We start from the raw sequence: 14022 nt of genomic DNA on the forward strand, positions 1-14022 counted from the left end.
AACTATATTTGGAAATAAAGAAGTCATAAAAATGTCTATGTCAAAGTCAGGATGTGTTTTAAACCACAAACTTGTTAATTTTTTTTATCAATTCATAAGATTTTAAGACTGTAATTTGATCATCAGTTCCCAGTATTTTGACAAGTATTTTCAAAGCATGGTTTCTTATAACTGGAGATAATTGCTTGACATCATTGCAAAGATAGCTACCAAGTGGTAACTTTGATATCATTCAGCATCAAATAACCCTTGTGGAGTTATTTCTACAATTTTCTCAAGGGTCAGTTTATTTAGGTCAGATTTTGTTCCAAATTATGCAAAAAATGTAATCAAACAAAAGTAAAAAACATGACCATGAAGGCATGCACCTACAGATTCACCCCTAACAAGAGCAAGAGCGAGTTAATATTTTCAGAGGGGAAAGTAATGGACATGTGGCCTGCCTGGGTGCGAATTATGGGGGAAATAAGTCATCACCCCCCATGGGGTAAAAATAACAGTTTGGGGGGTCAAAACTTTTAAATATACTTCTTACATGTAATGTTAAATACTACAAAAACAATGCAGTATCTATGTCTGGAAGAATATTGTGAAACGATTTCAAACACCCCTAAAGTGGATTATACATTCCATGTTAATAAGCATTCCTCTTGTTTATCTGCCTGGTTGGTTATTGGTGGCGTCTAAGTTAAGGTACGCAAGCAGCTCAAGCTACAGCATTAAGTGTAAGTAGCTTGCTATCTACTTAGCTTTCTTAAATATGTACTTCAAAAACACTTTTCCTCACATAAATAACTCACATGAATTTGCTATCTCACCTTAAATGCTGTTAATGTACCATTCCGCCTTAAATGCTGCTGTCGCGGCACACAGGCTTCAGGCTGTAGATACTATTCTTGGTGCTTTTAAGGTGGAACAAAAGATTCAAATGGAAATCCATATTCTGTTTTATATGGACTCTTTGTGATTTCAGCACACCCTAAGCACAAATGTGTAAAACTCATAAAACACTTACGTAGAGAAAATTAGTTTTAATGCAGGGAAACTGTTGAGGTGGAATGGAAATGTGTTTTTAAGGCGGAAGGGAAATGTGAACAAGAAACTAAAAGCTTCAGACGCTGCAGTAAGTTAGACCTAGTGAGGAATTAGTTACTCAGATAAGCAGTTTTACAGTAAACTGGTGTAATACAATTTTTAAGCTAAACTATTTTTGTTAGACTGCTTTGAAAATTAATTAAAAAGCATTAGCCAAATGCATTCATCTCCACTTAACATTTAATATTGTAGTCCCAGTGTCAAAATATGTGGATGAGGTGGGACAAAAGCCTACAGGCTTTTGTATCTTTCAGTTACATTGATATTTTCTGTTTAATCAAAATCAAATAACAAATGATTCCTGTGGGAGAGATCCTGTTTAACTGTGAATTTTGCTGTAATATATATTTATTATGACCATAAAGGTTATTGTGTGGTTTGTGCTACATTAGCTGGTGTAATGGATTTATATTTTATGTGCTGTAGACATTACAGTAAGGAGGCGAGACACTGTAAGGATTGTAAGACTTCACTTTAGTGAAGCACGCGCCTGCGCTGTACTGGTTTTCCATTTACACCCCGAAGAAATACCTCCCACAACCCAACCCCCCCAACTTATCACTGTATAATTTCTATAATTTCCTTCTGTGATCAATAAATATCCTTCGCATCCTGCACATGGCCCAGGATTCCAGACTTGAGCCTATCAGATTTTCTGATGGATCAAGAATGTGGACCACATGTTACCAGAGAGAAAAACAACGCTGGACACCTTTCATATACAGACAAAAAATAGCGAGAGAGAAAATGTAAACAGGAACGCTCTCTTCCAAAGAATACATTTATCGATTCAAAAACAGTATTAAAAAAGTTTAGGGCGAAAAAAAGTGTATGTTCTTTTACATGTGATGTATTTTGCTCCAACAAACTGTATGAGTCATTTTGTTGCGTTCTCACAGTGCCTGTCATCATGTGAAAATTCATTTTCTTTCTGTTGCTAACACCCCCCTCACCTAACACTTGATGATAAATAGAACAATATGTTTTATGTGAGTATTTTAAATGCTTTTTTCCCTCCAAAGATGCTTCACAATATTAGATGGTAATTTAGTATTACACCATAAAAATGAAAAATGTTTTGCAGCCAATTCATACTCCTGAGATTTGAAGAAAACTACCAGCAGTAATGCTAACTAGAAGTCTTTAGTTAAAATAATTTATTTTTTAAATGTATAAACATTAAATATTACATCTCACAAACAATTTTTTTTTTTATTTAAGTTCTATAAAATGTGTACTGTAAGTCCTGCTGACTCTCCTTTAGGATACATTTGAAAAAGTTGTGTCCAATACGTTTTACATTAATCAATTTCATGAAGTGGGCCCAGCATTATTGTTAATTTAAGTTAGCAACTGGGAATGTATTATTATCACATATCACGGCTATTGTCAGTCATATACACTTGCAGTAATGCAAATTTGACCTGTGTGATCCAGCCAGTATTGGGAAAGATGCTGATAGAGTGTCAGTGAACAAAGAGGCCTGTGCATTGGTCCTCTGTATAAAATATGCTTTATTTGACCATTTGTCTGTTTTGTCCAGTTGAATGAAGACTGCAGGTGACAGACTGAGTTTCAGCACCTGGGTTTTTGTTGCTTTGTGCATGACAGCATTTTGGCAACCTCAAAAGTGATTTTGTAGCAGTTCACAAATGTCATGCCGCTTTTAACATTAAGCATTCGCAACCGTGGGCGTTATGCTTTGCAGGTCATCTCGCTTCGCTCACTCCTGCATTTGACTTGAGACGCCTATGTGGTTTAGACCAAAGGAAAAAGCGGAAATAAACACCTGGTTGTCTTCTACAGTGATGGCCACTGCTGTAAAACCAGTGTGTACAGTCTTGCCATGATATTACACTCCTAAAATGTTGGTGTTTGAGATGTGATAAAAGAAACACTTTAGGTTCCACAAAGAACCATATTTGTAACAGAGATGTGTAAATGTGAGAAACTGTCATCATTTGATGTAAAAATCTTTGCCATTTTAATGGGTCTTTAAACTCACATCTCTATTATATGTAACAGAACAATGCTCACTATAATCAGGTAGCTTTGTAGATTTGTGTAAAATCAAACAAAATTACTATAACACATCAGTGCACATCATTAATTTAATCAGTTTTATACTCATTATTATATCTCTCAGCTTGTCCAGAAATGTTTAAAGTATGTCCTTCATTGCTCATTTGAATTATACTTTCTAATGTGCTTAAAAACAAAAAATACAAATTCTTGCAAAATGCTTCTCTAAACTGTGTAATTTTATTCATATCTGGTTGTTGCCAACATGACCAGATTCAACCATCCTAGCAAGTTCAGCTTAAAAGCACAGACCACAAGATGTGTTAGGACGTCACTAATAATCCTAAAATGTCATCACAGGACCTACAGGTAGCTCTGGTCACAGCTAATGTTAGAGTTTATGTAACTATCACCAGAAACACCAGATGCACAACATCAGGGCAACACTAGAGTTTGGGCACAGTGACAAAATACATTATTTGTGTCATAAACACAGCATTTGCTTTGTTACAGGAGGGTCTGGGTTAAATAATCTCCATCAAATAACCAACTATCAATTATATCCCATATAAAAATAAAGGTAAGTTAAAAAAATGTGAGACCATCTGTCCAAAAAGAATAGCAAAGTGGAGGTGAACCATGTTTAATGACAATGTCCCAAAACATTCCAGTAAATGCACAAGAAATAATCAAAAGCAAGAAATTGTGATCACCGTATTGGCCAAGTCAAAGCTTAGATTTGAATCCTATTGGCATTATTTTGGACAATTTAAAACAGTTTAAAAACATTTGTATGCAATAAACTCTCAAATATCACTCAAATAAGGGAATTCTGCATAGAGGAGTGGGGAAAAAACTTTCTTCCAGTTTAAGTCAGAGACTAGTTGCCAAATAGGGAAAAACAGCTATTAGGGTATTTGGTGTCCTCACTAATCATTATCATGCAAAAAACGTGCAGCTTCAGTTTAGCTGTTTTTGACTTTTTACTATTAAGTTATTCTGGCAGCTGTCCTAAAAAAATTGAACTGGCAAGTAGAAATGCCTACTTTTAGAATAGAATTAAACATAGAATTGACTGTCATTACATTGACTATTACTGAAAGTTAAAAAGGTTTTTTACTCCTGTGGACTCTTTATTTTCTTTTTTTTTTATGTGTCGCCTGTTTTGCTAGTTTGGATAAAGTGGCCTCTTCTATATTTGCCACAATTGAAGGGGTGGGTGTATATATAACAGCTTCTGTTCAGAGAATGAAGGTTACCTTTAAAGCTCTTCCGCTGTTTTCAAGATGCATCGAAGACTGATTCTTTATTGCTTGTTCACTTTAAAAGGTAAATGCATTTTTTCTGATTCTAACAATTTCTATAATTTATCTCAATGAATATAAGATTAATGACATTTACTCATAATTATGCACAATTAAAGAAAACCTATGGCTTTAATTAATGGATTTTGTACCAGCTTTATTTTCTATTTGTTTAAATTACCTGTGCTGTTTGTATTTAATGGCAGTTTTGTTTATACTCATTTTATATATTATCTGTTTTTCAGCTGTTCTTTCAAACATCAGTCAGTCTCCTGAACTCGTGAAGGTCCCACTTGGAGGCACAGCTTATCTGCAGTGTGATCTGGGGCATTTGATGACAGTGTGCGATGTTATCTCATGGTATAAATTGCACCCAAGAACTCAACAGCTGAACAAAACCACAGCCATTAATACTGAGACGCTTGAAGAAGGACAATGTCTGGGAGTTTTCCATAACATAACTGTACGTGATTCAGGAATATACTACTGTGTCGTTGTGTATACTGTTATGATGTACATGGGCAACGGCTCCAGGGTCATCGTAACAGGTAATTTTATTTACGTGGCAGAAAATACAAATTGTGCTGTCCTTTGTGTTGACCCTTAGAATATACAGTTATTACCTGTAGCACAAGGTGTATCTACATCAGCAAAAGTATCACCTGTACAGCTTTTTCATATTTGACAATTATTTGGCAATTACTAGATTTCAGAAGCTTATTAATGCAGAATTTGAACGTAAATCAATTGTAAAATTATTATATAAAAACGTACGCAAGAAAAGTGTCAACTTCTAAAGGTAAAAAATAATCACATTGGAAGATGCACAATTACAAGTACAGTAAACAGATAATATAATATAATAATATAAAAATACAAGGTAGTTTAATGTATGTTGTTATAGAATAAACCAAATGAAAACAAATTGAACTAGAATTATAAATAAAAAGTGGGACTTTTATGCAAATTACATTTCTTGACCCCCAGAGCCCAATCGCCAGCCTACACTCATACTACAGGTCCCACAGGAGAGTGCAGGGTGGAATGTCTCTCTGCAGTGTCTGGTGATGGGGGTCACCCCGTCTGAAGTTCACGTTTCTTGGGTCATTAGGAAGAGAGTAATGACCGGTTGGACAGAATCAGGCTGGACGAATGACAGCGATTCAGCTTTAGAGTTTACCAGAGCTCATATTACTCTTCCCTCAGAGAAATGGATGGATGATGTTCAGTGTGTGGTTGAACTGGATGACAGAAAATTCTTCACGTCTCTGAAAACAGGTAGATACAAGTCATAATTTAAAAAGGCAAAATAAATCTGCTGCAAAATTAATTAATTAATAATAATAACAACAACAATAATAATAATAATATATACTTTTTTCTTTTCAGATGTATGTTTACTCTCCTTGGGCTTGAATGCAGCATTTGTCATCATTGTTGTGACTGTCGTTATTGCTGTTCGTACATGCCTAGGTAAGATCTAAACAGCACTTCATACTTGTCATAAGCCTGAACATGATTTTTCACCGATTTGTCTGTTGATCTGTTATTTTTCAGCAAAACAGAAGAGTTTTACTGTGAGGTTTGTATCTCATTCTGTGATCATTTCAGTTTGTCATAGCTGATTATCCATGCATTTGACTAAAAATAAGCTTATTTTCATTTTAGGTCTCATGGTGTAGCATCTCAGGTCAGACGCAGGAATGGTAAATCACTCTCAGTTTCTTATTATGTAATGATACAAAAGTAAAATATTGTTTTAATAAAAACTTAATTGTAGACCTTTTAAGCACTTGGTAGTAGTAGTAGTATGTTGTAAAGCTTATGATATACTTTAAAACCAAATACCTTAATGTATTTACCGCTACTGAGAAAAAATGTATTTCCTGAATTTGACAGTTAACAAAAACAGTTCCAATGTGGGAATAGACTGTAGCTCTATTTTAGTTTCAGCCATTGTTTGTCACTTTATATTTTTAATTCACATTTAAGACATGACTCTGAATGTTCCAATAAAATTAACTATAATTAATCCAGATTATAGTTCTAGTAAACTGAAAAACATGGATCTCCAAAACAGCAACTATACAAGACAGAGATTATACATTCTTAACCTTTATCGGAAGTCAATGTTAAAAAGTTTATTTCAGGTCATTTAGGAGATACTAATTTTGTTTTCTCTCTCAGGTAAACGGGGAACACACACAGTAGAGGGATTGTGCATAACGGTACGGAAAAGTATGCTTATCTCAGTATATCTCATAAACATTTTAAAGTAAAATAATTCTTAACTACTGAACTGATTACAGGAAGTGCAGTATGCAAGCTTGGACCTGACTGATACTGAACATCACAGCAGGACTGCTTTAAGCCAGATTCGCTAGAAGTGTTATAGAAGTTTGTTGTTAATATTAGTCTCCTGAATTTGTGAGTACCGGTAATTGGAAAAATGTGTAAAGTATGTAAGAAAATGTAAAAAAAAAAAAAAAACATATTCATCAAATTGTTTATTTTTTTTTATTAATGATTAAAAAATTAAATTAAATTAATAAACAACAAATAATTACTGGGACTATAAGCACTGAAGGCAGCAGACTGAGGTTCAATTTCTCACCCAGGCAAACAGAACCTCATACAGCTTATGATCTGTGCGCAACATTCCTCTACGTTTTAGGATGTGTTGTACCATCAAGGTCTAAATGATTGATTGTTTTTAATGAAATGGTCAAATGTCTTACTTTTAATATCTGATATGTGTTCTGTGTTCTATTGTGAATAAAATATAGGTTGCAAATCATTGCAATTTGTTTTTTATTTACATTTTACATATCATACAATTTTTTTTGGAAATGGAGTTGACTACATTTTTTTCTTGAGAAAGTCTGAACCAACAGTCTATGTCAGAGTCATGAAACTGCAGAATGGTTTGGGATTGTTTTGCTCTTAAAATTATGACTCCAATTGTCTTCTTTTAACAAACTTAAATATTATGGAACCAGTAATATTACACTGTGTGAGATACATCTGTAAAGTAAATTACTTGAAAAAAAAACAACTTTTTAGGATTTATTAAATGTAGATTCTTATTTACAGTCATTTCAGTTTATTATTTTTTAAAAGTTGAAATGTGTTTTAGCATTGCAAAAAATCTAAAGTCATTATATCGCTTTCCAAAAGCACCTTCATACATTTCTTTACACAACTTGAACACAGTAATGATTACCTCTGTGAATTTTTATTGGTATATTTCTGCGACAAATTTCTTAAGAAAGAGTCAACAATTCATGTTCTGAATCTCTTAAGTGCACTAATAAATTTTTTCGCTTCCTTGCTGCTACCAAATGTCAATTTTGCTCTGATCTGCAACAGAATAGACCACCGTGCGTCAGAAATTCTGTAGATTTTTGTGAAGGGTCGAAAAACCACACCTTGAGGCAGGTAGCGAGGCGTAGGCGTAAAGTGGCCCCTCTGCGCTCGCGCCGCACTGCTGTGCTTTCCTGTATCCCGTGCGGTTAGAACAAAGCAAGCTGCAAAATGCAGAATCAAAGCAGGATGTCGAGAGGGTCCGCTTAACGGACAACTCAGCACACCTGGCCTGAATTTTACATTTCTACACTGATACAATCACACCTATGATATAGGCCAGCTGAAAGCCACACACATTGAGACAGTGTGATTTTGTGGTTTGAGCCCGTCACCCTTTCAGGTGCATGTGGCAACATTTCAGTTGAAACAATGGTGAATAAACTGAAATATAGATTTTAATAATAAGCCTACATAGTAAGTTATGTTAGTGACAGTGTTGACTTGAACAAATTTAAACAACAACAAAAAAACGTGAGCTTGAGTTTCAAGACCCCCAGAGCCCAATCGCCAGCCTACACTCATACTACAGGTCCCACAGGAGAGTGCAGGGTGGAATGTCTCTCTGCAGTGTCTGGTGATGGGGGTCACCCCGTCTGAAGTTCACGTTTCTTGGGTCATTAGGAAGAGAGTAATGACCGGTTGGACAGAATCAGGCTGGACGAATGACAGCGATTCAGCTTTAGAGTTTACCAGAGCTCATATTACTCTTCCCTCAGAGAAATGGATGGATGATGTTCAGTGTGTGGTTGAACTGGATGACAGAAAATTCTTCACGTCTCTGAAAACAGGTAGATACAAGTCATAATTTAAAAAGGCAAAATAAATCTGCTGCAAAATTAATTAAGGATGTGTTGTACCATCAAGGTCTAAATGATTGATTGTTTTTAATGAAATGGTCAAATGTCTTACTTGTAATATCTGATATGTGTTCTGTGTTCTATTGTGAATAAAATATAGGTTGCAAATCATTGCAATTTGTTTTTTATTTACATTTTACATATCATACAATTTTTTTTGGAAATGGAGTTGACTACATTTTTTTCTTGAGAAAGTCTGAACCAACAGTCTATGTCAGAGTCATGAAACTGCAGAATGGTTTGGGATTGTTTTGCTCTTAAAATTATGACTCCAATTGTCTTCTTTTAACAAACTTAAATATTATGGAACCAGTAATATTACACTGTGTGAGATACATCTGTAAAGTAAATTACTTGAAAAAAAAACAACTTTTTAGGATTTATTAAATGTAGATTCTTATTTACAGTCATTTCAGTTTATTATTTTTTAAAAGTTGAAATGTGTTTTAGCATTGCAAAAAATCTAAAGTCATTATATCGCTTTCCAAAAGCACCTTCATACATTTCTTTACACAACTTGAACACAGTAATGGTTACCTCTGTGAATTTTTATTGGTATATTTCTGCGACAAATTTCTTAAGAAAGAGTCAACAATTCATGTTCTGAATCTCTAAAGTGCACTAATAAATTTTTTCGCTTCCTTGCTGCTACCAAATGTCAGTTTTGCTCTGATCTGCAAGAGAATAGACCACCGTGCGTCAGAAATGCTGTAGATTTTTGTGAAGGGTCGAAAAACCACACCTTGAGGCGGATAGCGAGGCGTAGGCGTAAAGTGGCCCCTCTGCGCTCGCGCCGCACTGCTGTGCTTTCCTGTATCCCGTGCGGTTAGAACAAAGCAAGCTGCAAAATGCAGAATCAAAGCAGGATGTCGAGAGGGTCCGCTTAACGGACAACTCAGCACACCTGGCCTGAATTTTACATTTCTACACTGATACAATCACACCTATGATATAGGCCAGCTGAAAGCCACACACATTGAGACTGTGTGATTTTGTGGTTTGAGCCCGTCACCCTTTCAGGTGCATGTGGCAACATTTCAGTTGAAACAATGGTGAATAAACTGAAATATAGATTTTAATAATAAGCCTACATAGTAAGTTATGTTAGTGACAGTGTTGACTTGAACAAATTTAAACAACAACAAAAAAAACGTGAGCTTGAGTTTCAAGACATTTTTGACTGCTCACCTGCAAAATCTTTCAAATAAATACATCTGTGCTCTACCTGCCAGTATCATTGCCTGATATACACTGGAGGTCAAGTGTGGAGATTAGTCAACTACCATATGTGTCGTGTTCATTCAGAATCATTTGCTATTGTTTGGCAAAACAATTTCTAAATGCATTTACAAATTTGTTCAAAATATATCAGCCATTGTTTTAGTATTATTCAAACAAAAATGCAAGAATATTAAACATTTTAAAACTCAAAGCTCAAAATAGTACGAAGTATTCTGTTTAACTTCAGACAGAATGGCTGAACAAAGCTCAAATATATAGTGGCTATAAGTACTTAGTTACTGTAAGGTCCAGTTATTACTGTTACCAAGCTAATATTTCAGTTTAAATTAACCATTGAATTGAAACAGTAAATCATTTGACTGACAGTCAAAATGCCAATGGGAATCTGGGAAAAAAAAAAAAACTAATTGTTTAATGCAAGCTATTTTCAAAGTTTGGTTGTAAAAAAAAACAAAAAAAAACAAACAAAAAAAAAATATATATATATACTTTAATGATCGTTGGTGTGACATGTATATGAACTACATTTCACTGTAACACAATTTTTAACTTAATCATCATAAAGTACTGAAATATGCTGTTTTTAAAAAGCGCTCCTCACATTTTTTTCCAGTGAAAATCAATGAAAATGATATACACTGAAAACCATTCTAAAATTTACTGCAATTCACACAAAAGTGTTTGTGCAAAATATTAAGATTTACTCATATTTTCAGTGAATTTTGAAAAATAAATATTTGATTAACAAATACATCTGATTTACAAATTGTAAGTAAAGTTTTTCACTGTGAATATTTTTTTTTCCTGGTTCTTTTCGTACTGGTGATGTAAAAGTGTGGAATATTACTACTCAACAGTGGATTTATTTTTGATAATATGGTTCTGATACACCCCCCCCCCCCCCACCCTCAAAAAAATGATCAGTTTCACAGGCAAACTTTATACATATTTTTTCATAAAATATTGCTATTGATTTTTTTTTTCAATGCGATGTACAGATGTTGTAGTTAATGTAAGATACTGGTCCTTTGACCTTTCTTTGATCTTTTATGTCGGCTGATGTTGAACTGACACATCAAGTGCATTTATGAAGCCTTACAGATTTTATCTGTAAGATTGTGTAAGGGGCCGGCCTCCTCCAGCTTTCGGAGAAGAAACAGTGATGCTGTGATGTAGATGGTTCAGATAAGGCTGAGCTTGTACCGGCATCTCTTTTAACTTTTTAACTTTCAGCATGAGTTCCTGGGTTCTGCTTGTTTGTTGTGTTTGTGCTCTAAAAAGTAAGTCTTTTTTTGTTTTCTGCATTTTCTCACCAACTATTCTAAATCATGACTTTATTATCTCTAATCAGGCTGAAATTTAGAAGGTTACAGTAGCTGCAATATAGGATTATTAATATAGATCAGATAATGACATGATTTAAATATCTGCATATAAATTTGATCTGCTTAAACTGTTCTATGGTATTCCTATTTCTGCTCCCTAAACCTGTTAAAAAAAAAAGGTTTTGTTCACCATAAATATATACAATACAATTACAATATGTTTACATTTAAGATACAGTTTAAAAGAAACAATTATTTTTTTGTTATTTAAAATTACAACTTTAAATTGTTTTTAGTATTTTGGCAACAACAAGAAACTATTCAGAAAGAAACTTATTGCTGTCTTTTTAAGTATATAGAGATATTAGCAGGATAAATTGACCTTAATTTTCTTATAACTTTAATCAGTTATTTTAACTTGGTAACCACTCTTATTGCTTCTTTTGATTTTTTTACACATCCTGATAATTGATTGTAAGTTTCTATGAGTAAGTTTTAATGATAAGTGGCAAACATTGTAAAAAAAGACTTAAATATTATGTAACTTAATAAAAAAATATTTTCAGTTGCAGTCTAAATCCTGTTAAGGGTGATGCCATAAAACTTGTTCACTAAAGAAATTGTTACTGAATAATAAAAAAGCACACATTTTGTAAAAGAGATGTTTCAGAAGAACAAATTTAAAGAGCATTCAAACAATATTAAAAATAAAAGCCAAAGAAGAAACATTTTTAAAATGAGACGTGTATAAAAAGCCCTTTAATAAGTCAATGTCAAATAAGTCAAATAAGTGTAATAATTTCAAGTTTCACAAACATGGTTCTTTACAATTTAGTGTGCTCTGCTTAGAAAAGGTTCTGAACATGTTTTGATAGTATTATATGGTTATCCACATTATTTTTCCTCATGACTTCAGCATTAAAATTTACAGTTAATTTAAAGTTGAATCCAGTTTGTTTGGTCTACTGATAAACACTAAACACTGATCATAAGGATTTTACCTGACTTGAATGTGTTCATTAGCTCCATCTGTAAAAACCTGTACCTTACATTCATACAATTATAGCTAGCAGTAATATACTGAAAGGCAATAATTATGCCTGTGTAAGGAGTTTTATTCACATGGAAGTTGATAACATATTTTGCGATTTAAAAGTAATCTTACTTGTTTCTAAAATTACTTAAGTAATTCAGTAGGTGTAAAGGCAAGTTTGCAATGTTTTATTCACAATAAACATTCACTATAATTTAAAATGTATAAAGATATTTATAGTGTAAAGAGTACCGTCATGTACAAGATAAACCACCCACAGTATGTCATCAGATACTGAATAAACACTTCTGTGCTACTAAATCACTTTTAGTTTTAAGTTAAATATTTGTTTTTTGTGATACTTTTTCCACCACCATTGATTTATTAATTTATTTATTTATTTTTGCTTGCAGCCTCTCTCTCTTCTGTGCTGGATCAGTCCCCTGGTCTTCTTCATGTGTTTGTTGGAGATACATTTAAAGTGAAATGCCTCCATGAGCTGCCGGTTTCTTATTGCTATTCTACTACATCTTGGCACAAAATGGATCCGAGGACTGGAAAACTGATCCAAAAACTATCCCAGGGACCTAAAACTGACCAGCTTGAAGATAATGGTAAAACCTGCAGCCTGACCATCTCTAATGCGACCCTGCAGGACTCAGGCATGTATTACTGCACAGGTGTTCATAATTTAATTGCTTTAATCGGAAACGGCACCCGGGTCATCGTCACAGGTAAGATAATGTACTGATTCTAACTATCAAACACTGCATTTCACTTAATATGTCCCTATAGGTCCCTATAATATGTAAATTCTTATGATTAAACGACTATTGGCAGATACTATAAATCTAGGATAAATCCTCTAATATTGTCTGTCTTGCTTCCTTAAAAACAGACAAATAATGGTAAAGTAGGAACTATAGCCGCTAAAACAATATTTATGTTAGATGGTAGTAAATGTAGTAAAAATAATAAAATTTAGATATGTGTACATAAGTGTAGCAGTTTAGAATAATCGAAATTTGCTGGCTAGTTCATCACTTTCATAGCTTTTCAGAATTCTGTACATCAGCACATCACCATTCCAAAACAGGAAATGCAATGTTGGTACAGTTAGAACATGACATAGTACAATATACTTTAGAAGGAATACCAAAGATTACATAAAACAACATTTTCTATTAGGAATACTGTAATAAAAATTGAAACACAATATGTATATAATGATAAATAATTTAATAATGAGATTAAAAAATAATTCAATGAAAAATTGCAAAAGTTACAAATGACAGTGGTAACTGGTCAAAAAATATAAAATTACAGGTAACCAGATTTTAGTAATTTATTGAAGAACCTTTCAGGGTGAGTTTAGTATTAAATCAGTAAAAAAAAAGTAAAATCAGACAACCTTAAGAAATACATAGGAAAAATAGCACTGTAAAAAATAGGTTGTGCCACAATAAAAAAATGCAACACGTTTGCAAAAACTAAAACAAAATTTTGTTTTATATGTTGGTCTTTCAAAAGTGATAAAATAGTGAAATATTTAAACAAAAGTTTGAACATGTATTTTTTTTTATGAAAAACAAATAAATTATCCTAATTGAACCATTACCTGCAAGAGGTATGCAACTTCATTACACTAAATATTGATAGATTAATTAGCAATAGAGTTAGTAATAATGTAATCACACTGCTTTTTAGGATTTCTTTAGTTTCAGACCGATTTTTGAATAATTATACATGAACTGGGTCAAATTAACCCGGTAACGCCA

The 14022-nt window shown here is 33.4% G+C and overlaps 2 protein-coding genes across 7 annotated transcripts in view; both read left to right on the forward strand.

Moving 5' to 3' along the window:
- Nucleotides 1-616: 616 nt before the first annotated feature.
- Nucleotides 617-14022, forward strand: part of LOC103029421 (immunoglobulin kappa light chain-like) — a 36130-nt gene continuing 22724 nt past the window's right edge. The window contains exons 1-2 of one of the 6 annotated variants that reach the window (XM_049476406.1): nt 617-693; nt 12658-12978. In XM_049476406.1, coding sequence (XP_049332363.1) covers nt 12786-12978 — 193 coding nt within the window. In that variant the 5' untranslated portion in view covers nt 617-693; nt 12658-12785. Of the gene's footprint in view, nt 694-10965; nt 11167-12657; nt 12979-14022 lie in introns of those variants that run through there. The other 5 variants (XM_049476403.1, XM_049476404.1, XM_049476402.1 and 2 more) reach the window with 5 other exon arrangements.
- LOC107197759 (uncharacterized) lies at nt 4297-7218 on the forward strand. The gene is made up of 8 exons (XM_022683062.2): nt 4297-4446; nt 4667-4969; nt 5409-5699; nt 5811-5894; nt 5979-6003; nt 6090-6127; nt 6609-6649; nt 6731-7218. Exons 1-8 carry the CDS (start codon nt 4404-4406, stop codon nt 6803-6805), a joined length of 900 nt encoding a protein of 299 aa, XP_022538783.2. The 5' UTR covers nt 4297-4403; the 3' UTR covers nt 6806-7218.

This window comes from Astyanax mexicanus, chromosome 3 (assembly GCF_023375975.1).
Source record: "Astyanax mexicanus isolate ESR-SI-001 chromosome 3, AstMex3_surface, whole genome shotgun sequence".
In the NCBI taxonomy this organism is placed as follows: Eukaryota; Metazoa; Chordata; class Actinopteri; order Characiformes; family Acestrorhamphidae; genus Astyanax; species Astyanax mexicanus.